We start from the raw sequence: 24,900 nt of genomic DNA on the forward strand, positions 1-24,900 counted from the left end.
TTCTAGGGGCATAGATTGCAGCTCTTGAGAAATACCCTAGAGTATATTTTATAAAACAACCAAAACCTTTTAGTGCAGTTGCTATTGTTGGCAAATGCTTAAAAACTTAGGGATCCAGCAAACCAGAGCCTAGCAGAAATAAAGCACATTATAAAACCTAAAACTCTTCCTTAAAGTATCCTAACACGTTACTGATCCTAAAGGCCAAAATAAGTATTTTTGTCTTCTGTCAAAAGGCAGTGAAACACAGAATCAACAACTATTTGGAAAGGAGGACCACAATTGTGCACAACTGAGACAAAATACAACATCTTAAATGAATTTGTATAAACTGTGAGCTAAGTTTGAGTTTGATTAGAATTGATTAGTCAGAATCTCAGCACTTTGGGGTATGCTGTTTAGAATCATAGAATAGAATCACAGAATGTGTAAGGTTGGAAGGGCCCTTTAGAGGTTGTCTAGTCCAACCCCCCTGCGGTGAGCAGGGACATCTTCACTAGATCAGGTCGCTCAGAGCCCCATCAAGCCTGACCTTGAGTATCTCCAGGGATGGGGCCTCCACTACGTCTCTGGGCAACCTGTGCCAGTGGTCTACCACCCTCATAGTGAAGAACTTTTTCCTAATATCTCCCCTTTTCTAGTTTAAAATTGTTACCCCTCATCCTACTGCTCCATGCCCTCATGAACAGTTCTTCCCCAGCTTTCTTATAGGCACCTTTCAGGTACTGGAAGGCTGCTATAAGGTTTCTCCGGAGCCTTCTCTTCTCTAAGTTGAACAAGCCCAACTCTTTCCACCTGTCTTTATAAGAGGGGTGCTCCAGTCCTTAGATCATTGTTTTGGTCCTTCTCTGGACATGTTCCAACAGGTCCATGTCCTCCTTGTGTTGAGGGCTCCAAAGCTGGACACAGTACTCCCACTGGGGTCTCACAAGAGCAGTCTAGAGGGACAGAATCCCCTCTCTCAGTCTGCTGGCCACACTTCTTTTGATGCAGTCCAGGATGTGGTTGGCCTTCTGGGCTGCAGATGCACATTGGTGGCTCATGTCCAACTTCTCATCCATGAGTACTCCCAAGTTCTTACTGTTTCCCTTATTGCTAGTCTGGAACTTTATCAGTGAAGGAGTTGGCTCCCTGCAGTGCCACTTTGTGCAGCAGAGCCAATAAATGACCACCCAGCAAACAACTAACTTAGCCCAACTTTATGCTGACCAGATCATAGCAACATCAATTATGATTGCAGGCCAAAAGTACGGTGAACAGCTAAAATGCCTTAAGTACAGAAATCTGCTGCATTAACATGGTAGATATTATGCAGTGAAATGAAATTTAAGCAAGAAAATCTGTTTTTACAGTGACTTATGCATGACTTGATATAAAATATGTCACATTTGTTAATTTATTAAAGCTAAAGTAGATCCTCAGCTAATGAAAATTATTACAGCTTTGATAAATCAGTGGAGATATATCCACCAGTGCTGGCTAGGAGCTGTGCTGAAGTTTTAAGATGCATATTATTCAACAGAAAAGGAATAAGGGATTAAAGTTTAGGGTGAATTATTCAACAATGCTGAATGATTTTAGCAGTTGTTCATGTTTCTGTTTTCCTTTTGCAGTTTCTGAAGAAGGGCAATTTAAGGCGCTTTGTAGTTATTTAGCTCTGCCTACCAATTTGTTCCTGCTCTTCCAGGAATATTGGGACACAGTGAATCCACTGCTTCGAAGGTACTTACGGGGAACGGATGGGACATGTTTTTCTGTTGTGATGGCTCTATTGGAATACTGCATCCAAGTTGCTAATAAATGATGGAACTCAAATTCCTACTACAGTTCTAACCATTCGCTCGATGCGTATGGCTATACTGAATCTCATAAAGCACTTCAAAACAGTAACAATTGTGGTTCTTATAGTCATCCAAACATTTCAGTTCTGGGCTCCTCACCATAGGAAGGACATCGAGGTCCTTGAATGAGTCCAGAGAAGGGCAACCAGGCTGGGGAAGGAGCTGGAAGGAAAATCCTATAAGGAGCGGCTGAAGGAGCTGAGGGTGTTCAACCTGGATAAGAGGAGGCTGAAGGGAGACCTTATCACTGTCTACAACTACGTGAAGGGAGGTTGTGGAGAGATGGGCAATGGTCTCTTCAGCCAGGTGACACGTGATAGGACAAGGGGAAATGGCACGAAGCTGCCCCAGGGCTGGGTCAGGTTAGATGTTAGGAGAAAGTTCTTCCCTGAAAGAGTTGTCAGGGCCTGGAACAGGCTGCCCAGGGAGGGGGTTGAGTCACTGACCCTGGGTGTGTTTAACAGACGGGTAGATGAGGTACTTAGGGATATGGTTTAGCACAGGACAGGAAAGGTTGGAATCAATCTTAAAGGTCTTTTCCAACCTTGTGATTCTGTGGTAAGACAGTTGTAGCTTAAGGGAGTAGTGCTTGAGACCTGCATGGAGTCATTCATGCAGAGAGAAGTTATATTTTTTGCTTTCATGGTGTGGTCGCTTACTGTTTGGTGGTGGTGTGGATTTGCCCCAGCCAAGAGCCAGTCACCGTGCAGCCGCTTGTTCTCTAAGAGGGAGCATGAGGGGAATTGAGGGAGAAGAAAACACAAGGAACCAGAACCTCGCGGGTTGGGATAAGGACAGTTTACTGGGATAGCAGAGATAGATATAATAATAATAACAGGACTTTATAGCAAAATATATGAAATTGGTGATTCACAGTGCAGTTTCTCACTGAACCACACAGCTCAGGCCATTCAGCTCAGAGCCATCCTGAAACCGACCGTCCCCAAAACCATGGGTCCTGGATCCGCCTGCTCTTCCCCCCTCTTATGCAGAGCATGATGCAATTGGCATGGAATACCCCCTTTGGCCAGTTCGGGTCACCTGTCCTGGCTGTGTCCCCTCCCTTCTCGTTAGTGGGGAAATACTAACAACTGAAAAGTCCTTGACTGCTTGGCAACAGCTAGAAACTTCCAGTGTGTTATCAGCACTGCTCTCATACCCCCTCCCAAACACAGCATTCCATCCACTGCTAGAAAGAAATTAACTCTGTCCTAGCCAAAACCAGGACAGTTGGTCTGTTTTTAATCTGTCTGCAGGAAAAGTGCCGATACATGAGCTGTAAAATGAGAACATTGAAAATTGTGTAGCTGGGCAGGGCGAGGCTTGGACTGCTGCTCTGGTTTTCCAAAATACATCCATGAATGTAGAAGTTAGCTTAACGGTTGAAAGGTACAGCTCGAGTACTCTAGGTACAGCTCGAGTACTCTGTACCTTTCAATCTATCAGTAAAGAAATCATTGGTACAATTTTCCATTTGAAAATACGACTTAAAATAACCATCCCCTTCCCCCAACTCTGAGAACGATCCTGCCGTGTTTTCTTGGAGAATGCCTCCATATATTTAATGTGAGCACATGGTTGCATTCTTATTCGTGAGGCTTGGCAGAGTTTTCTGGATTATGTTAGGTTTTCTGGGGTTTTGTTTGTTGTTTGGTTTTTGTTTTTTTAAGTATGGAGGTTTTTTTAATTGGGTTTGGTTTTGGGTTTTTTCCCACTTCTGGTCTGTTTTGGTATCTTTAATTTAGTTGACATTTTAGTTGTTGATGCCAATGTATAGTCCCTGCAGCTGGCCCAAACAATTCCCTAAATATAATTTCACTATAACTAATTGCATTTACAATATTTATAATTACTTATAATAATATTTGTTGGTTTTTGAGGAGTGTGTTAAGTGCAGCATACTGTACTGACCATCTGCTGCGGTTCTCTCTCCCTCCTCCTCCTCCTCTTTGTAGAAGTAATTTAAAAGTATCTTAGATATACCAATCCCTCTGGTCGGTAACTTGCCAATACCTGCCACTGTTTTGGTGGATATGTTAGGCTGCTTTAAGCAAGCACACACCACACAATAAAGTGTTGTTAGATAATCACCGAGTAATGGTTGTTAAAGGAATAAATATTTCCCTAGTAGAATATGTGATGTTTTCTTTCAAAGTGGCTTTCAGCAGAGATTCCGAAGAGACTTATGTATTGTAGCCCACTTCTACTGTGAGAATTTCAGTATGTCCTGAAGACTGCTCATGTTTTTTAACTGTTAACAACTGTTAACATTGTGTTTTCTTACTCATGGTGATAATTTTAAGCGTTGTTGGGTTTTGTCCAGGTTTTTCTCTTGCATACAAACTTAAATTCTTTTCCTGAGACAAGAATATTTGTTTCTCCTTGTGGAGTTTTAGCCAGAAATGTCGACACTTCATCTGTGCTCTGTGTTTGCCCATTGCTTACTACTTTAGTGATCCTGAACATATATTATTATCGAACACTCACTTCTCCACATGTTTGCAATAGGTGGTGTGCCGACCCAGTGGTGTTAAGCTGTTTGAAGGGGAAAAGCATTGCATTGAGGTTAGTTTGTTGGGGTGGGGGTGTGTCTTGTTTTTTTTCTTCTATTTTTGACTTAAAACTGTTGGAAGAATGAAGTGCTTGTTGTGGGCAAGTTAGCGAGTGCTTGTATTTTCTTCTTGCTCTACTACCAAAAGTATATTTCTCTTTAAATGGTTTTGTATTATTCCTCATGCAGTCACTGTTCATTGCAAACAGCCAGTGTTCTGTTAGACAATTATGTAGCTTAGCCTAGGAAACAACAAACACTGACTGAAACATGAAGTATCTTCATCCATACATATTACATGAGAACTTTAATTTCAGCACCTCTGCTGGAATATCTAAAACTGTTGAAGCTCTCCCCTACGGATCCTCTCACTTCGGCTTCTAGGATTGAGAGCTCTTCTAGAACTGCAGAAGCTTGCAGAAAGGATCCAAAGCTTAGCAGGATTCACAGCTAGCCCTTCTGTTCTTTGCTGCAAACTTCATTATTCAAATAACAGTTCCTTTTCACTTACCCAGGTACCCTAGGAAAAGAAATCGTCTAATAGAGCTTCCCGGAGACTATAGCTGCCTTCTGAACCAAGCCTCTCAGTTTAGGTAAGATGTGACATATTTAGTTGTCTTCTGAAGCATTTGGTCACTTCTGTATTCTTGTGGTTACTGCAACTGGTGCTAAAACTACGTAGAGAAATTGTTTTGCAGAAGTAAAGGCACTGCTGTGGTTATACTGGCCAATACTTGCATGGGTTCATTTTGAATCCGAAATGCAGCAGTTTACTACATGAAGTCACTTGTGTCTGATAGGATAGCGTAGAAAATTATTACAGCTTAATCTTCTGGTCATTTTTCCATAGTACAGTGTGTATTTCCTTGGGCCATAAGCCTGCAAAATTATTTTACACAACAAGCCCAGGAGGTTGGCACTGTTTTATGCCAGGAGGAGTGAATCATAGGATAATTTAGGCTAGAAGGGACTTGAGCAGATCATCTAGTCCAGCCTCCTGCTCAAAGCAGGTATCTTATAGATAAAATACTTCAAGCTATGTAAAAACATAGGCAGAAGAGGCAGATGCATGAAATACGGTTATGACATAGTAGGTCTTTGGTTCCACTTGTTTGCACATTGGGGTCTTGATGAGTATTTTGTTGGTGGTGTTTTTTAAGGAACATTATCTGTAGTTAACATTTCGTTTAAAGCTTTAATTCCTTTCTGGTTACACTTCTTCTAGATGCCCACGGTCTTCTGATGACGAACAAAAACATCCAGTATTGTGTTTATTCTGTGGGGCTATGTTGTGTTCCCAGAATACTTGTTGTCAGGAACTGGTGAATGGGGAGGAGCTGGGAGCCTGTACTTCTCATGCTCTTCAGTGTGGAGCTGGAGTCTGTATGTTTCTCAAGTAAGTAGGTAGCCAGAATTTATTGTGTTAAAAGAGTATTTGAATGTCAACATTGACAGCATTGTCAAAGCACATGGTTCTTTTTGTCTGAGATGATGAAGCATTGCTTTGACCTAAAATGTAGCTCACCAAAAAGTTAAGGACTGGCTGGGAGTTGTCTTGTGTTTTAAATGTAGCTGTTTTTTCCTTAAGAATCAGGGAATGCAAAGTTGTCCTCATTGAAGGTAAAACCAGGGGCTGCTTATATCCTGCTCCCTACTTGGATGAATATGGAGAAACAGATCCAGGTCTGAAGTAAGTAAATGTTGGGCTTGCTTCCTTTCTACATGTCCATTTTGGTATCTCTCCCTTTCTGATACCTGCTAGGCAATGTGTTCCTCTGCTAGCATGTGCAGCGCTGTCCCATGTATCTTGGCCTGGTGAACTTTAACTTCACACCCCTGATGGGGGTTTCCAGTTGTGAATGGTTCATCCATAATGGAAAAATACTCGCTTTTGGTACTGTTAAACTTTCTCACTTTTCTGATGAATATTTTGTATGCTTTTCATCAGAAGCCCATCCCAGCTGCTGTGGCTGGAATGGCCATTGGCATCTTGGAATGGCGATTGTTGGTTGTTGCATGTAGAATTTCTTTCATTTCCAGTAGTCTTGTTGGAATTGGTGTTCATACAAGTATTTTATATTGTCTGGCTATTGTTAAGGATGTTAATGTTAAACTATTAATGGAACAGCTTGTCGGTTGGTCTTTTGAAATGCTCATTGGGTCTTCTCCTTTTTGTTTCCCTTCTATGTAGAAGAGGCAATCCCCTGCACTTATGTCAGGAGCGCTACCAGAAGCTCCATCTGCTGTGGCAGCAACACTGCATCATAGAGCAGATTGCCAGGAGCCAAGAAACCAATCAGATCTTCTTTGGATTCAACTGGCAACTGCTCTGAGTATCTTGATTTTTAGGGAATACTCTTCCATTTGGCAGTGCTTTGGACAAGGAAAGGAGGGTGTCAGTAAATAGTCTACTCTCAAGTGGATTCTGGAGTGCAGACACAATTGATGGATTCTCTCGGTTGGATTTATTACCGAGACACTGAAACAGAAGCTCATGTTGTATGTTTTGCTCTTTTGGCTTATTTTTCCCCAAAAAGGGAACCCCATATTAAGTAATTATTACTGAACGTTCAGGTCAAGAAATAGTTCCACTTTTTTTTTTTTTTTTCCTTTTTGAGAAGTTATAATTGTTTCACACCTTTTTGATGAGGAGAGCTTTCCAAACGCTGTGCTTCAGGGCACGTTTCTGTCTCTTCCATGTCTTGAGAATACACCTACATGGTGTTGATAAGGAAAAGCTTCTTTCACTTTCCTCCTGCATTCTTTTCATGAGCTTACAAAGCTGCTACATAGGTCAAGATTGGAGTGGAAGCGATACTGGGCCTTTAGCCATCTGTAGCAACAGGTACAGCAACCAGTGCATTGTACAGAAGAAGCCAGATTTCGGCTGTATTATGGGATTTAATGAAGAGTTTTCATTAATATGAACTCTTGCAAGAAGTATGGGATAGAAAGTGCATGGGGGAGTTACCATCTTGCTTGTTGCATAAAAAAAAAAAAAAAATAAAGTCTGTGCTTTTTGCATTGCCAGAACTGCACTTTATCTAATGAACTTGTGCTCTGTTAGTGCTGTATATCCTAAGAGGTCCAGGGCTACACCATTTGGCTGGGTTGTGGTTAGTTTTACTTCTTTTAGTTTGTCTTCTGAGGTTTTTCCCATGAACCAAACATGAAAACACTGTTATGTAGTTGTAGTGTAGCTGTGCAAGTTGAACAAGAGCCAGAGACTTCAGTAAAGTAGACCTTCAAAGCTATCATTGGACTAAAATGAAGGCCCAAAAGCAGCAAATTTTAGAGTCAGAAATAAGTTTGCCCATATTTGAGGAATTTTTCACTCTTCATACTCTGTCACTATTCTTTGGAGTCCTGCCTGCAAAAATGAAGCCGTGTGTTTTGGGCGGGAGTGGGTGGAGGGGGGGAGTTGTGTGTGTGCGTGTGTGTGTTCGATGGTTCAGTGGCAGAGCAAAAAAGGGAAGAAAAAAGGGTGACTAAATCTGTCTCTCTGTCCTTCAGTAGTTAATAGGAGGTTGTGATTGAACTCTCTCTCAGTGATACGTGACTGTGCTTCAGCTCTAAACATCTGTTGTTCGGTTTTCTGAATTACAACCATAATACATGTGAGAGAATTTGTAATGTGATGGGTGGGTAAAACTGCTTTCCCAGGAAATCCCCTTGCTGTGTGGAAGTTTGATGTTGTCAGTACTCAACATTTCCCCACCCCTTTGCTCTTTGGTTTCTTTTGTGTCCTTTTACTAAGGCCTGCAAGGGAACACTGTGGAATTGATGTCTGAGAGTGTGTTTCTGTAGGATTTCTTTCTGGCTTTGTTTTTCTCTGTTGGCTTTTTTTTGTTGTTGTTGTTGCTGCTGACTGTATGAGAGAGAGCAGAATCACAAATAGAGATTTAGATTTAAATATTGTCCTAGTTTTTTAAAGCTTTTAGAGTATGTATGAGTACACTGAACAGCACCGTAACTCATCTAAAAATGTAATATTGACGAACTAAAATACTTGTTCTGATTTCAAATCCTTTATCACTTTTGCAATAATTGTTCCCTGGCTTTGGTATAATTTTCTGGTATTCTGTTCCTTGCAATTGAAACCATTCTCCTTAATTTGCGTATCTCAGATTTTAAACCTGAATATGAAACTCTTTAAAGACAAATGTTAATTCTGTTGTCTTCTCAAACGTGTATTTCAAACACCTCCTGAATTCAGAAGAACAGCTCTCATGAGAACTTACATGCACTGATGTTTTCTGGCGGCGTCAAAACACTTCTTACCAACCAAAATATTGGGTTAAGACGAGGAAATATATGCCTCATGGATACCAAAACCCTATTTGCCTACTGTTCCCCTCTGACATTTACTTATTTGTGTATCAAAACCTTCAGTTACCTTGCACTTGGCTGATACAAGATTTCTGTTACCTAGTGTGCAGCGAGTCGGTGTGGTTTCTTGTCTGAACTGCAGCACGTGAGGGCAGGAGCTGATTTGAGCAGGTGAGCTTGTTTAAAGCTCTGGAAACCTCTGCGGCTGGAGAAGAGGGAGAGGAAAGTTGCATCTTTCAGTACATTTGCACATAATGAATTAGCAAAGGGGCTCCCATGTCATTCACTGACTAGCGTAGTCATCTTTCATTTCATGAATTACTATGCAGTTCTGTTCACTGTGAGTATAATCTGTAGTTAGTGACCACAAGATGCTTATGCCACTTGATTTCTGTTCCATCCAAGCTGACAGAAGGAGTGATTTGATAATGCACATATTGGTATCTTTAATTGCAAAAATGTAAATTTCAAACTTGTATAATGTTCTCGTGCTTTTGAAATAAACTATCTTGTATATGTATATTTAAAAAAAAAAAGGAAATAAAGTAACTTCTCATAGATTATTCAGCTTTTATTTGGAGGAGCTTTGCCACTTCACGGTTCATTTTACAGGAGCATTGTCGCAGCATCTGCCAGGATGGAAAAGGGGAAGAGTTAGTAAATGGTGGGTAACCAATACCAGTTCTTCCCATGGCCAGTATCATCGTTCTTCCAGTTAGTAACACTGGTATGCTTTTTCTTACTTAAAGAAACTTGTCCAAGTGTTTTACAGGTGCAGCTTCCTGCAGTGACTGCCTCAGTTGGTAGAAGAAGTCGTTAAGTAAAGAATTCGGTAGTTGCATGTCCTTAAACCGATTATTAGAGTGATTCTGGGTTTGTAGCTTCTCAAAGAAGAACTGGTTTTACTGTCTGTCAGGTCCTTAATCTCTAGAAAGGGAAGGTTTGTGGTGTTGGTCTCACATCCTGTGTGTACATATCAAAAAAAAAAAAGAAAAAAATAAGTGTTTTATTACAGAGCTAAGAGCCAAGAAACCTTTTACATAGAAGCAACCAGTACTTCTTGCCCCTTTTATGTCACAGGCTGCTGCTGTTGTCGTGTAGTTGTGGGCACCGTTACACTTTCAGCATTTGCGTGGTAGTGGTGTTGCTCTCCATGCTTATCCTTAGCAAAGCAAATGTTTTTAAAGAAAGAATTCCTGAAAAGATAGAAAGGTAGATAGATGAAAGTCTCCTAGCAAAAGTGTTCTGAAGAGCGTAAGAACAAGAAGTGCATTCACTTGATGGGGGAAGAACAAAGGAAAAAAGCCAGAGCACTGTTTCTTGCCGTAGTGAGAATCTCCAGGTGTAAGGCAGAAATGTGCAAAATTACATGGGGAGGATTTTGGCCATCACATGCTTTGCTTTATGGTTGAAATCCACTTTATTTCCTAGAGAACGCTCTTGCATAGCCTCCATTGTAACCCAGTCAGATTGATGATACATCTGACTTGATTATTTAGATTCTTTGAATGTTGTACTTGACAAGATCTACAGAGATACTTTCTTCAGACATGAAAGTTGTTTCCTTTCTGTGGCACAACCACTTTTATTCATTTTTATCGATGTTTTGCAAGTGGGCTGAACTGGGGGGGTGATACTGAACATAAATGTGCAAGGGTCTCAAAGCCAGGTGGTTCCAATCCCAGCTATGTTTCTCTGAACTCCCATTCAGTATGTTGAAAGCAAACATGAAGGAAGCTAAGGAAAGGAAAGGTGTGCTGAAGGAGGGTAAGCTGAGATTCAAAGGGAGTATATACATTATTTCATGTGATGGTGACTAAGAGGAGACCAGGTATAAAGTTAAACATGAAATGTTAAAACTGGGCCTGAATTTACTTTTGATTACTGTTTGGCTGCTGTTCACGAGATCAGTGTCAGAAACAGGAGTATAGTTCGTGTCACAGAATCACAAGGTTGGAAAATACCTTTGAAGATCATCAAGTCCAACCATTCCTGTCCTAAGATAAACCATATCCCTAAGTACCTCATCTACCTGTCTGTTAAACACATCCAGGGAAGGTGACTCAACCCCCTCCCTGGGCAGCCTGTTCCAAGCCCTGACAACTCTTTCAGGGAAGAACTTTCCCCTAACATCTGATCTGACCCTGCCCTGGGGCAACTTCGTGCCACTTCCCCTTGTCCCATCTCCTGTCACCTGGCTGAAGAGACCATCACCCACCTCTCTACAACCTCCATACCAGGTAGTTGTAGGCAGTGATAAGGTTTCCCCTCAGCCTTCTCTTCTCCAGGCTGAACACCCCCAGGTCCTTGAGCGAGTCCAGAGAAGGGCAACCAGGCTGGGGAAGGGGCTAGAGGGCAAATCCTATGAGGAGCGGCTGAGGGAGCTGGGGTTGTTTCGCCTGGAGAAGAGGAGGCTGAAGGGGGAGACCTTATCACCGCCTACAACTACCTGGTACGGAGAGGTGGGAGATGGGTGTGTTTAACAGACAGGTAGATGAGGTGCTCAGGGATATGGTTTAGCTTAGGACGGGAATGGTTGGACTTGATGATCTTCAAAGGTCTTTTCCAACCTTGTGATTCTGTAACTTCCATAGCGTCTTTCCCAGAAACTGAACATTAAAGTGTTCCAAGGATTTTTTTTAATCAAGAGCTTCATCAAGAAGATTTATGCATAGGTGAGTTCCTCATTCTGGAAGCAGCTGCTGCGCAAATGTATTGTTATTACTTCTGGATGGATTAAGGGTTAATAACAAATAGGATAAGAAGTGTCCCCTTAGATCGTATTTATTTCTGTATCCGAGCAGATGCTCCAGCTTAAGGGCTTGGCTGGCTAATGCCATCTTTGGCTTTATAAATTACAGAGAATTAAAGAGGAGTCCATGCTGCTACCTGGCTTTGTTTTCTCCATCCGCTGGCTGTAGTGTGAAATACACCAGGAAACCCTAACTGACGTGACAGGAGCCGTGATGAAGCTCCATCCATAGGGTGCGCTTTCTCTGGGGAAGCTCAGACATCCAAAACAAAGGGGGAAAGCGTTTATTTAGTTTATTGGTCCTGCTTCCTGTGAAAGGAGCTGTCATGTTTTGGTGGCATGTCTGTGTCATCTAGACTCAGATCATCTTTGTGGGGTAGGAATGAACAGTCTAATGACTAAGTAACTACTGGTAGTAGTCAAGATGACTGCTCCCTGTGAAATGCATGTGATACTCTGCTCCTTTCACAAGTGATGACATTGCTGGCTGCAAGACTGAGGTTACCTTGCCCAACATTAACTAGTTTTTCCTGGTAAAATGTGTTCTCTTCATTGGAAAGTCAATGAGCTGTGTGGTGGGACAGGGAAAACATGTAGCTGGACAGTCACACATCTGCTCTTTCTCCTGACATGTTACAGCAGCTGCTGTGTGGAACTCCTGTGTCGTTACAGAGGCACTCAGGCTGAGTGATGGGTTTAGTTCACCCTTCCTTCCAAATCTACTTTTTCAGAGCAGATTCTTGGCAAGTCCATCCTACAGGGACCTCAACTAGAGAGTCACCAGAAGAGTAAAGCTCACAGCTCTTACCATCCTGCAGTAGGTGACCTAGAGAGACTTCAAACGATTATCTTATACTTTCTGGTTATTGAGCAATCTAGAACCGTTTTTCCAAATGCAGATGGGCTACAATTGCACAGGAAGTTATTACTATTGACTGATGCCCCTGGTGCCTTCCCTTTCTTCAAACTAGACAAGCCCAAAGTCCTTTGTTCCCTCCTCTGGATGTGTTCAGGGACCTTCACATCCTTTTTAAACAGTGGGGCCCAGAACTGCGCGCAGCACTCAGGGTGAGGCCGCACCGACGCTGAACACAGCAGGGTAATCACCTGGCTTGCGGTTACGCTGTGTTTGACGTGACCCAGGATGTGGTTTGCCTCATGGCACACTGCTGACTCCTACTGAGCTGCTGCTGACCAGCAGAAACATTCACATCCAGGATTTTCCTGGAATTGTTATAGCTCGCTCTGTCAAAATGTTATCTCAGTGCTCAGGTAAGCAACGATGGGAGTTCTTAGGAAAAGGAGAGAAAACCTATTTAGTTCACAGTGTCTTTGGCTCCGCACGGTGTTGTCCATTTGAGAATAAGACATGGAGGAGAAAGATGAAACTTACCAAGGGGGTGAAACAACTTCCACGGACAAAAAGGTTAAACAGCAACTTCTTCAACTTGGGAAGATGGGACCAAGAGAGATAATAACAGAAGACTGTAACATCAGGGAGGACCATTGGGTACGTCCTACAGCAGGAATTAGGGGATATCAAATTAAGCTGTCAGGGAGTCAACAAGCAAAGCGAAGCAGTTTTTCAAACCCTGCAGAACTTAATTGTGAGAAATTAAAATCCGCAGGTCATTGTTTAAATATTTTGGATATCAAAACCATGAATGGGTTTGAAGAAATATTATACAAATTCATAGGAACAAAACCCCACTCCACTGAGATTCATTAAAACACAGCAACACAAATTCCTGGGGCTTCCCATACGGAGCTCCAGGAAAGAAGTCTTTTCTAATGGTCTTGCCCCGTTTGTGCCTCTTGCAAAACCTCTGCCACAGGCCAGACCCCATCAGTCCATGTTTATCTTTAACAAACTCGTGTATATGCCTCAAATTGTAAGTAGCAATTGCGTTTGAAGTGATGATCATGCATATAGCCTGCTCGAGTTCCAGTATGGACTTTGACATCACACACTTTATTTACAATATATTCTTACAGCACAGTTCTTGCTTATTCTAGTCTTATAGAAAAAAAAAAAACATTGTTTAAGTGGGCAAAGGAATTTTTCACTGTTAGTTTTGCATGGCTTCAAGAGCAGGAATAGTCCTGCTTTGAGTATCCCGGTGATATGACTGCCTTTTACTTTATTATGCACAAAGAACGCACAAGGTGTCCAAAGTCATATTCAAACAAAGTATTATTTACAACAGTAATAAGCAAAATATTTAGTTCAGTCTTTCATGCTCTATTTTGTATCAATATGTTTTTTCCTGCTTGCTACTTATGATGAATTAGAGTCACAGGGCATCCTGTAACTAGAGGTGTCTTGGGTGTACACACATGGACTAAGCTCCAGAGCGCTGTGCTGGGAGCGTGGCAGGAGATATTTCAGCCTTCATCGGCTCCAAATAACCCCTTATCTTCCAGCCCTTACGTGGATATATGTGAGTACTTTGGAAATTAGGAGCTCTTAAACATCTAGGGTCATCAATATTTGTTTTACGGGAAGTAACTGCTTGCTTTTAAACTGGTGCTTTCACATCCTGTGTGGAATTTGAAATATCCTGACCTGAGCTGTCGGTGTTTTCTCGAGCAGTGAGCTCCTGGCAGCAGTGCCTGCCAGCTTTCAGGGAGGTGGGGTGATTCAGTGGTATGTGATAATGCTGAGTAAATTGATGTAGATGTAGCCATCAGTGGCATACAGCTTCCTCTGGATAGCAGAGTGGGAGGAATGAAGAGATACTGTGGGCTGTTTTGGGGATGTGGGAAAAGGTGGAACAGATTATGCCAACTCATTGCCTTCAACTCGAATTCACATAGCTAGGAGGTTCTTTTCGAAGGGCTGCAATACGTATCTAAGTGGTTAAAATTTGCCCTATCCTACCTTGGAATTACAGAGCTTTCATTTCAGAGTTACTGTGTTTCTTTAATGAGCGTTTTATCCAGTGTAATAATTCCTTCTGGGATTTCCCTGCTGCTGGGATTTCTGCAGGTGTGATGACAATAGTAGACCATTCTGTATGTGCGTAGAGGTAGACCATCCTATCTGGAATGTTTGCTTCTGCATAGTGATGTATTCTCTGACGTGTTCAGACCATGACATAAGTTTGTAAGCAAAGGAGAGGAGGTGGGGAGAAGTCAGAAAGTTTGGTTTGTGCAATGTTGAAAACCAGGGATTTCATAAGAATGAATAAGGATACATCCAGCCAAAGAGGTACCAACATCTTTGGAGCTGTCACCAGCCCATGGCTTGTTCAGTTGTCTCACTAGTTTTCCCACCTCTTTTTTTCCCCACCAGTGAAAAATCTGGTAAGTGTAAGACTGCAGTATGTCAAAGGTACACTTACGATGTCATTTCTTGGAAGACCTGCCTAGCTAGCTGCTGGGATGGATTTTGTTGTAACATTGGTTTTGCCACAGTTGGCGTTCTGAATGTTAATGTTGGGGTCGTTCATGCCTGAGATGGTGGAGATCTGATTGGCTTTGCCAAGGTTCTTAATGATATTGATGTTGTACTTGGCGGTTTCCACAAAGCTGTTCTCGAGTAACCAGCCATCGGATTCCCCCTCCAGATCCCCCAGCAGCAGGACATTCTTCATCGCCGTTTGTAGGTACCGGACACCAATAAGCACAGAGAGCTGTAAGAAACAAGTCAATGGTTAAATGCAGTTTCAGTTACAGCCTCAATCCTACAGCTAAGCTGGCTTTCTGACCCCTGTATTTAATGATTAATATCGAGTAAATCAGACGTGTTTGTTTCCTCCAGCAAGATACTGTCCTGATTAATTACAGTTTTAGAAAGAAAAGTACTAGGGAGAGATTCCTTCTCCCTTCTGCAGGTAGCATTCCCACTTGCATGCTACTGGCACATAGGTATCTAGAATTCCTTGGGAACAGTGCAGCCTCAGAGACTACAGCTATCTGCTGCAGAATGGATGATCGATTAATGAGCCATCACTGGGAAAAGGAAATGAAATTGTAGTCTGTTAATTTCTGTAGATTTTTTTTTTCCACAGATCCTGAGTAAATATTTCCTCTGAGAAGTTTAATCATTCAGTGTAAGCCATATGTGTCCTGCACGCCGACTGCACTGAAGTGCAGAAGGACGGCCTGCGGGAGAGGCTCAAGTGTCAGTTCAGGAAAAAGCCGCGCTTCCATGGGGGGTGAGTGTGTCCAGCTTGTCAACATCTAAGGGAGCACAGGAAGCTGGCTTGCAGCTCTTCCATGTGCTGCCAGAGGCCTCCAGTTTCTGGCACCCTTCCCCCTTCTAGCACTGCTTGAGGGCTGTTATGAACCCTTTTAATTAGAGGCCAATATTTATGCAACAGAGCAATAATCAGAACACAAAAACTCCTCACAAGGGGAGAAAGTCGTGTTTTAGCCTATGCCACCAGGTTCCTCTACCTGCAGATAACAGCTTTCCTGACAGGCACCAGAAGAAAGGGGCCTCTTTTCCGGGCTGTATGCTTCCCTGTGATACACTCACTGGCTGCATAAGCAGCAGGTTAAGCTACAGCTAAAGAGGCTAAAGTGCCATGTTAGCAAGTACTGTCCATGGGGTGAAGCTATAGCATGGAAACGGAGGCCTTCTGATAGTAATGCTTACGCTCAGTTTTTACTATAAATAAAACTAATGTGTTCATAGAATCATAGAATGGTTTGGGCTGGAAGGGACCCCAAGGATCATAGAGTTCCGAACCCCTGCCACAGGCAGGGCCACCAACCTCCAGGCCTGGAGCTACACAAGGTTGCCCAGGGCCCCATCCAACCTGGCCTTGAACACCTCCAGGGACGGGGCATCCACCACCTCTCTGGGCAGCCCGTTCCAGCACCTCACCACTCTCACAGAATCACACGGTTGGAAAATAACTTTGAAGACCATCAAGTCCAACCATTCCCATCCTAAGCTAAATCATATCCCTAAGTACCTTATCTATCCTATTTTTGAACACAACTAGGGAAGGTGACTCAACCCCCTCCCTGGGTAGCCTGTTCCAGGCCCTGACAACTCTTTCAGTAAAAAATTTTTTTCTAATGTCCAATCTAAACCTGCCCTGGGGCAGCTTCATGCCATTTCCCTTTGTCCCAACTCCTGTCCCCTGGCTGAAGAGACCATCACCCACCGCACTACAACCTCCTTTCTAGTAGTTGTAGGTGGTGATAAAGTCCCCCCTCAGCCTTCTCTTCTCCAGGCTAAACAGCCCCAGCTCCCTCAGCTGCTCCTCATAGGATTTGCCCTCCAGCCCCTTCACCAGCCTGGTTGCCCTTCTCTGGACTTGCTCCAGGACCTCAATGTCCTTATGGTGTGGACCCCAGAACTCCACACAGTACTCAAGGTTTGGCCTCACCAATGTCGAGTACAGGGGCACAATCACCTCCCCAGACCTACTGGCCACACTGGTTTTGATACAAGCCAGGATGCCATTGGCCTTCTTGGCCACCTGGGCACACTGTTGGCTCATATTCAGCCTCCAGTCAACCAACACCCCCAGGTCCTTCTCTGCCTGACAGCTCCCCAGCCAGTCTCCCCCAAGCCTGTAGTGCTGCATGGGGTTGTTATGTCCCATGTGCTGCACTCTACACTTGGCCTTGTTAAACTTCATCCCATTGGTCTCAGCCCATTGGTCCAGTCTGTCCAGATCCCTCTGAAGAGCCTCCCTACCCTCAGGCAGATCAACACTTCCTCCTAGTTTAGTGTCATCTGCAAACTTACTGAGGGAGCATTCAGTCCCTTCATCGAGGTCATTGATAAAGATGTTGAACAAGACTGGACCCAGGACTGAGCCCTGGGGGATGCCACTCGTGACCGACCTACAGCTGGATTTGGTTCCATTCACCACCACCCTTTGGGCCCGGCCATCCAGCCAGTTTTTAACCCAGTTGAGGGACCACCTGTCCAGGCTGGTGTCAGCCAGTTTCTCAGTCAGAATGCTGTGAGCAACCGAATCAAAGGCTTTACTGAAGGCCAGGTAGACCACATCCACAGCCTTCCCCTTGTCCATTAAGCGGGTCACCTTGTCATAGAAGGTGATCAGGTTAGTTTGACTGGATCTACCTTTTGTAAACCCATGTTGGCTAGGCCTGATCCCCTGGCCATCTCTCTTTGTGAAGAACCTCCCCCTAATATCTAATCTAAACCTTTCCTCCTTTAGCTTCAATTCATCCCCCTTGTCCTGCCACTGTCTGCCCTTTTAACAAGTTGATTCACCTCCTGTTTCTCTGCTCCCTTCAGGTACTGGAAGGCTGCAATGAGTTCCCCCACACAGCCTTCTCTTCTTTAGGTTGAAGAAGCACAGCTCCCTCAGCCTCTCTTCATAGGGGAGTTATTCTGCCAAAGGCCTGCTCCTGGTTTTTATATTCTTTGATAAAACTGACTTAAAACAACCCTTAGATGTTCTCACCTTGCTTTGTGGTTGTGTCACTGCATACATCATCCTATAAATGCTTCAAGGAAGGGGATGTGCCACAGTCTATGGGAAAAGCTCTCTAAATACACAGAGCTACATACACAGATACTGTCTAATGGTTCTCATCTCCAGTGAGCTTTGCTTCTGCTCTGGGACCTTTAGGAAAGCTGTCTATGCTAAAGGAAGTCCTGCCACCTTCTTGAAGTGCTTGTGGACTTTAATAGCTACCAAAGCACCTCTTGTATGTTACACTGTAGCAGCTTCCCACCCTGGAGAGGAGGAAGTCTCCAATTAGTCTGATGCAGCCCGTTTTGATGACACTCACCTCAAATAACCAAATGAGCAACGCCGTGATACCAATGGATTTCATAATGGCTGTGTAGTGATCCAGCAGGGCCTCTCTGCACCCCTTCACCCAGATATTGAGCTCCTCGGTCAGAAAATCATAGTTGTAGTGAGCACTGTTGTTTGTCAACTGGTACTGGATACAGGGCCGTGGGGAGCTTGGGTTGCAGCAGCTGAAGGGAACTCCATCCACCAAGAACTTTCCGTCAACGTTGCTCTTTAGACGGCTGCAAGAGGACAGAAAGTTTGGGCAGATGTGGTGTCAGGGAAACTACATTTTCCATTTGGTGTGTTGGTTAAATGTGGTATGAGCACAGCATCTCACATGGTTCTTGGTACCGCATGTGCAAGGTGTGGACTCAGCGTTCACAGAGAAGTTGCCCTTTTAGGTATCTTTGCACTGAAAATACTAAAGACAATTCCTGAGCTTGCTTATCTTGGTGGAACTCAAATGGAAGTTACAGCCCTGGAGATGCCATGTTTCACTACTTCTGGATTGATTTTCAACACAAGCATTCCTAAGAAAGAACTGAAGAGCTTTGCGTGCCTGAGGAACTGCTGGAAATTGTCCACTGGCATTTTATCATTGTGCCCTGGCATGTTGTGAGGCTAATTTGCAAGGGAGTTTCTACATCTTGTAAATACACTTTTTTGTAACTTTTGAAACTGTATTTATTGCTAAAAAATTAATCCCTTCCCTCCACTGTAAGACCAAGAGAAAAAGGGGAGGGAAAGAAGAAAGATAAAGGAAAAAGATAAAGGAAAGATAATAGGAGGGGAGGAAAAAAAGATGGAAAGAGAACAGAGTCTCAGGAGTTTCTGGAAATGAAATGAATCCTTTACATCTATTTTCCTTGTACTGCCTGCTCTTCAGCTAGCACATCCTTGTTGAAGACATCTGTTTTCAAATGGGCTCTTCAGAGAAATAGATTTTCCAGACATTGGAGAGCAAATAAGGTGCTGAGAGATGATCTCACGCTTTGGGGAAGCAACTTCTAGGCATGTGTCTATTTTCATGCTGATTGGAAAAGGCTTATTTTCTGAGACAGCCCTGCAGGTGAGAACCACGGCCTGTTCTCATGAAGCCCATGCCCTTTGTTAGGGAGCTTTCTTTCCAGGAGTCAACTTTCTCCTAGATATCCAGCTTCCACCACTTGCTAATAGCAGAATTTTTAATATCTTCCAAAGTTTATCCTTATTTATGGATGTCTACAAATCTGTTCCACTACAGATGGTTCAAATTAAAGGGAAGGAAGTAATCACAAGAAGCTCATCGGGGGAACAGGGGAAGGAGAAGTTCTGTGGTCCGGGATTCTTCTAGCATTTTGGTTCAAAAGACCAACAAGCTGCTAGGAAGCTCAGTATTTCTGGCAGTGCTGGCATGGCAGAGTAATTCCCTTCACTTCACTGCTGTGGGCCTGCTAAATACAACCTCCTTTCCTTTTATTTTTAGGGGTGGGTTGGTGGTGTGTTTTGTTTTGTTTAACTTTCTGTCAAAAATACCTTCCTCAAAGATCTTTCCAAGTAAGCCAGAAAGTTCACCTGCCATTTCCCACCTGGGAGGGGGTAAGGCATTAATGCATTACTCTCCATTTTAAAGCCAATCTCTTTGCTTTGTGGCCATCATGTTCCTGGTGATGGCAACAGAAGAAAACCAGTGCAAAAGAACCCCACTGTTCCACTAAAACCAGAGGTAAGTGTACAAGCAGCCTGATGGGCATACATAACACCGCTCCCAGGGAAGGGAACGAGGAAGGGGTTCAGAGTGGAAGAAAAAAGGAAGGCTTGAATGTGAGAGGAGAAAAGAGACCTCAGAGAGGGAGGAGAGGAAGGCCGGTATGTTGTGAAAGGGAAGCTTTTACCTCGGCCAGCAAAATGCCAGAGGGGAGGGAAGAGGATGTAAAGGACAGGAAAAAGTTCAGTTTGGTAAAGGTTACACATGAGTTAACATTATGTCAGTTCTCTGCTGCTTTGCCTCTTCATCTGCCAAGTACTAATATGGTAGAAGACAAATCCCAGAAGAAGATTTGTTTCCTTCCCTTCTGGACATCACCAGCTTCTAGTGCTTTCACCTCAAATGTTTCACCACCAGTTTTTTTGGAAATCCTTGTATAAATGGGTTATAGAGCATCAAGTTGGATTCCAGCAATCAAGGCTAGAATTATCCACCTTAGATACAGTAGCAGAAAGTCAGCCCAGTAGTTCCCTCTCTCAGGCACGTTGCACTGGCCTCTTCTGCTTCCACAGGGCAAACATTAACCACCAGTGTGTTTTCAAAATAATGGCAGGGCACAGGTGGCACTGCAGAAGGCAGCAGAGTTTAGCTGAGGCCCTGGGTAAAACATTACTGTTCCTGCCTGTCTCACAGGAGCCAAAGGTGGTGTGTTTTCCTCCTGCCCTCACAGTCAGACACTGCTCTTCCCTTTCTGTGAAGTGTATTTGTTTGTGTGTCACTTTCCGGTGCAGAACCAGGACTTAAAACACCTCTTGGCTCACGTCTGCTCTGTGCCACCGTTGCTTTCCAAGTTCTCTCTTGAGAATGCTGGTTCTAAAGCTTGCTTTGTTTCCAAGCCAACTGCCTTATACATGCTGATGCCCTCTTGTCTGTACTCTCCTGGGTCCTGTCCTCGGCTTTACTGGGAGCTTGGTATGTCCACTTTGCTGTAATGGCAGTTCCAGGCTGCAAATTTGGGGGAAATAAGATCTTTGGCCTCCCTTCACCTGGCTATATTGACTTTTGAGTTCAACAAGACAGAATGCTGGACATATGCCAGTCAAACTTTTTGTGTTTCCCAGGAATGTAGAGCGCCTTCGCTCTCATCAGCAAAGACCTTGTTTTGGCTTCAGAAGAAGAGTTACACAGTGGATTGTCTACTTCATTATTTTTTTGTAATTGTTACGTTTTCAATTGTAAGAATTACTGTGCTTTCTGGCCATGTGGTTTCACAATCACTACATCATGTGAAGTGCCACCAAAAAGAAAAATAACCTAACCTAAATTTCAAGGGATTTTCTCCTCTGTTTTCATGCAGTGTATATGGTGTTGGCAGTTCACATGTGAATATATAGACTTGAACCTGGATTTGCAAAGTCTAGTATCGTGAAGGAGAAAGATCTGCCAGAGTTTAGCTTTGATTGTGCAATGTATTGATAGTACAATCCTTTTTACTTTCCATCAGCAGCCCGCTATAATTGAAATTTTGAGATATATAAATCACACATTAGGGAAGGAAAGCTGCACCTTTGCTTTGCTTAGCATTCCCAGAAAGTTAGGAAAAGGCAACTTTGTGCATGGAGGTGGCATATTCTGTGAGTTGTTGTACAGTTTTTTGATCAAGACCAAAGCAATTAGCATCTACTTGGCCTTGTGAGGTGTATGCTAGAGCTCCAGAATGATTAAATGCAAACAGAAGGATGCTTTTTGGCTTGAGTCCTTAAGTATTTTTGGTTTTAGAGGGAGGATATGGTTTTAGAGAAAGCATTATTCCCACTATTTAACTACTAAAGATTACTATGTTAGTTAAACTATGAAGGTATTTGTGAATCTGCCTATAAACAAAGAAATGGGTTAGACCCATTATTTAGCAAGATCTTTGAGAGAAACCTTCTACCCAGAAGATGCTGCTTTAATAAGTTGGAAAAACACTGCCAGAACTTCTGGCTGAAGGCAGAGAACAAACAGATTTGCCATATTCTCTTTAATGTCAATGCATCTTGAGATCCTTTGGCATTTCTGTTACTTTCTGTTCTATACAAATTCTTCTCGAATGAGGCTTTTTCACATCATTTTTTGTTACGACTGGTAAATACTTACTCCAGAACTTCTTTGGAAGCCATATTCAGGTAACGAGCAGATACCCACTGAATTTCAAACCAGTCTCTGAAGCCATTGTTTCCGCAGCACTGGAACCCAATTTGTAACATATCCACTGTTTTCTTTAAGAAACATCGTCCAGGTATGTCTGTGTCCTTATAGAACTTAATAGCATCCCTCAGCCCCAGATAGAGAGACTCTTCCAGCTCATTCCTCATGGTATAGCACATGAGAGCACCCACCAGGATGCAGAAGGTGAAACAGAAGGTGCATACGATGTATGGGAGCATAACTAGTTTCCATCGAGAGAACTTGTTGGCATCTGAGCAGTCATAGCAGATTTTGCCACCCAGAAAGTTGATGATACACGCGATGACTCCTACAGAGATCAGCATGTTGGGGACAGAGTTAATGTCCCCTTTCGCCATCACTTCGTTGCGCTTCTTGATCTCTATCTTCAGAAAGAGGCCGAGGCTGAAGAGAATGATCCCGCTCACCACAGAAATCCAGTTGAGGATCCATAAGATCTGAGCCAGTTTGTCCCTCTTCGTTTTGGTGAATTTAACTTTGAGGACAGCCATGGTCAGATCAGCATTAGGAAGAGCTGCGTAGGTCAAGGAAAGCTCGTAAGCTGATCAGGAGCATGTATCCCAGGCATGCAGGAGACCTCTGAAGAAGAGGGAGAGAGATTACTGTCTGTTTGACTAGCTATTTATAGAGACAACAGAAAACTTCCTGTGCAGCCTCACACACTCTGAGACCTGCCAAGGGACTGCCCCAGTGAGATTCACTGCTTTGATTTCATACAATATGAATCACTTAGGAAATTAATTCTACGGACCAACTGCAGCAACTAAAAATAAGTAAATAGCAAAATCAAGGAATTCTGGGTTCCTAGAGATTTTTGTCTTGAGCAATTTTCTGTGCAGGTTTTCTGACCTCTAGAAGTGAGATGATGTGCTGTCTTTCCCTCCGTGAGACTCGTGGTGCCCTTCCCTTTTACTCATTGCCCCTATTTTCCTCATGATTCTAGGAATTTATAATTCTTAAGATTATTGTATCATTGGTCAGATTTGCATTCAAAAGTTGCTAAACCCCATGAAAATAGCACCAGACACATAGTGTCCTCCTATAGGTGTGTTTAGGCATTTAATTGATTATGTGCTCACAAAAAGGAGTCTTATTCCTACACTTATGCTACTAAGATATTGATCACTCTGGCAAAAACTGAAGGGGGAACTGACCGTGGTTATCCACACACACAAAATGTTCAACAAATAGTTAAACTGTTAATGACTGTGTTGGTTGTCTAGAAAATACTGTTAACATTTTATTAGATTTTAAGTGCTATGATCTGGATATATTACTGGTGAGCATTTTTCCCTTTGGTCTGGCACAAAAGCATCATTTTTATGGGAAGTAACATATCACCCTACCAAAAATAACCCAGAAAAAAGCACAACATTTTCAGACCTTAAGAAAAAAACCAGCAGTTTAAGATGTTCAATTTCTTTCTCTACCTGGTTGCCTTTCCTTCCTTTCTGAAAGTTCTACTTAAAAAAATAGGTTTTGGAAGAGCATGATGTATGAAGCAAGGCCTGTTTAATCCTTAGGGAATCATCGTTACTTGCTTAACTTCTGCTCCTGCAGCTGAAGTTGCTTGTTCCTTTCCCTTTGTCCTGAGAATGGTGATAATCCCACCTTATTCCAACCCTCCTACCACCTGTTGATTAGGTTTCTTTCTGAGGCCCCCTTATTCCAGTGAGAACTGTAAACTTTGTTCCTGGTTGCATGTTCTACAATAAGCTTGACTTCACTGCCCACTGGAACTGCTTCCATTCTGCCCTTTGTAGAAGGCTGCTTAGCCCCAAGGGACACAACAGTAGGTTTTCGAAGGGGAAGTACTTGAAAAATTACAGGAAACAACTCGTATGTTGAGTAATTTTTAACTTGTATATTTTTTAGGTTGTTTTTCATATACCTGCTCTTATATTACTGACAGTCCTTTAATAAGGTTTGTTTTTCTTTCCAAATACCACAATAATGGGTATAAAATATATTCAGAGATACTTCCCCCCCCAGCCTCGAGTTTCAAATCTGGTATTTCAGACTTTCACAATTGAAGGAGGATTTCTGTGTTTCAATGTTTGTCTTCTTTTCCCCAGTTATTAGTGGACCTAAAAGAGCATCTTTCCCAGCACTTTTAACCCTGCTGCTCTGCGGTGCTACTACAAACTTCTTCTTTGCACCTCTCCAGTTATATCACAATCACTGGCAGGGAGCAGCTAATGACATCCAAGAGCTAAAACCTGTTAGAGCTAGAGACAACGTATGTGATCGTACGTGATAGAACTGTACTGCAGCACCTCAGGATCAAACCATGAACCTCTGCCACTCCTTCAGTGCTTCCCATGCTTTGTGACTGCCTTTCCTCAACACATACAAGATACATGGAGCTGCTCTTCCTCCCTCCCCATGAAACCTGCTCTCAGCATGGTCTTGTACTAATTCATCAATTTTCAGCAGAGTGCTTATATACTATACAGCTTCGTATTTATATGATTATACAGTCATCTAATTCCAGTTAACACTATGGTATTTATAAACAGTAAAACAGAATTCTGTATATTTTGGGAAATACAGAAGTAGAAGCAGCTTTATGAATGTATTATTGTTCTTAAGCTAGTGGATTCTACTACTGCACTTCATCGGAATAAAGCTGGTCTCCACCAAATGAGCAGGAAAACTACCTGCAGACAAGCTGTATGGAAGTAGGGCTACACCTACCCACTGCAGGATCCACAGCTGCAGTGAAGCTTAACATTGAGTAAGCAGATTGTTATACAGCAGGGTTTAAAAAGGTC

The 24,900-nt window shown here is 42.9% G+C and overlaps 2 protein-coding genes across 2 annotated transcripts in view; one reads left to right on the forward strand and one right to left on the reverse strand.

The window, feature by feature from the left end:
- The window catches only part of UBR1 (ubiquitin protein ligase E3 component n-recognin 1), a gene marked incomplete at its 5' end in the record, with an annotated part of 78,997 nt that extends 69,713 nt beyond the window's left edge, over nucleotides 1-9,284 (forward strand). The window contains 6 exons of the mRNA XM_084263857.1: nucleotides 1,614-1,722; nucleotides 4,350-4,406; nucleotides 4,908-4,985; nucleotides 5,618-5,788; nucleotides 5,981-6,082; nucleotides 6,584-9,284. Of these exons, the coding sequence (XP_084119983.1) occupies nucleotides 1,614-1,722; nucleotides 4,350-4,406; nucleotides 4,908-4,985; nucleotides 5,618-5,788; nucleotides 5,981-6,082; nucleotides 6,584-6,725 (659 nt within the window). The 3' untranslated portion in view covers nucleotides 6,726-9,284. The remainder of the gene's footprint in view (nucleotides 1-1,613; nucleotides 1,723-4,349; nucleotides 4,407-4,907; nucleotides 4,986-5,617; nucleotides 5,789-5,980; nucleotides 6,083-6,583) is intronic.
- A 5,557-nt stretch (nucleotides 9,285-14,841) lies between these two features.
- LOC311190715 (photoreceptor outer segment membrane glycoprotein 2) lies at nucleotides 14,842-22,617 on the reverse strand (the record flags this gene model as incomplete). Its single annotated transcript, XM_084262722.1, has 3 exons — nucleotides 14,842-15,108; nucleotides 18,203-18,449; nucleotides 22,037-22,617. The coding sequence occupies 3 exons, from the start codon at nucleotides 22,615-22,617 to the stop codon at nucleotides 14,842-14,844; spliced, it is 1,095 nt and encodes a 364-aa protein (XP_084118848.1).
- Between the last annotated feature and the right edge of the window lie 2,283 nt (nucleotides 22,618-24,900).

Source organism: Gallinula chloropus (genome assembly GCF_964237585.1).
Source record: "Gallinula chloropus genome assembly, chromosome: 4".
NCBI classification, from domain to species: Eukaryota; Metazoa; Chordata; class Aves; order Gruiformes; family Rallidae; genus Gallinula; species Gallinula chloropus.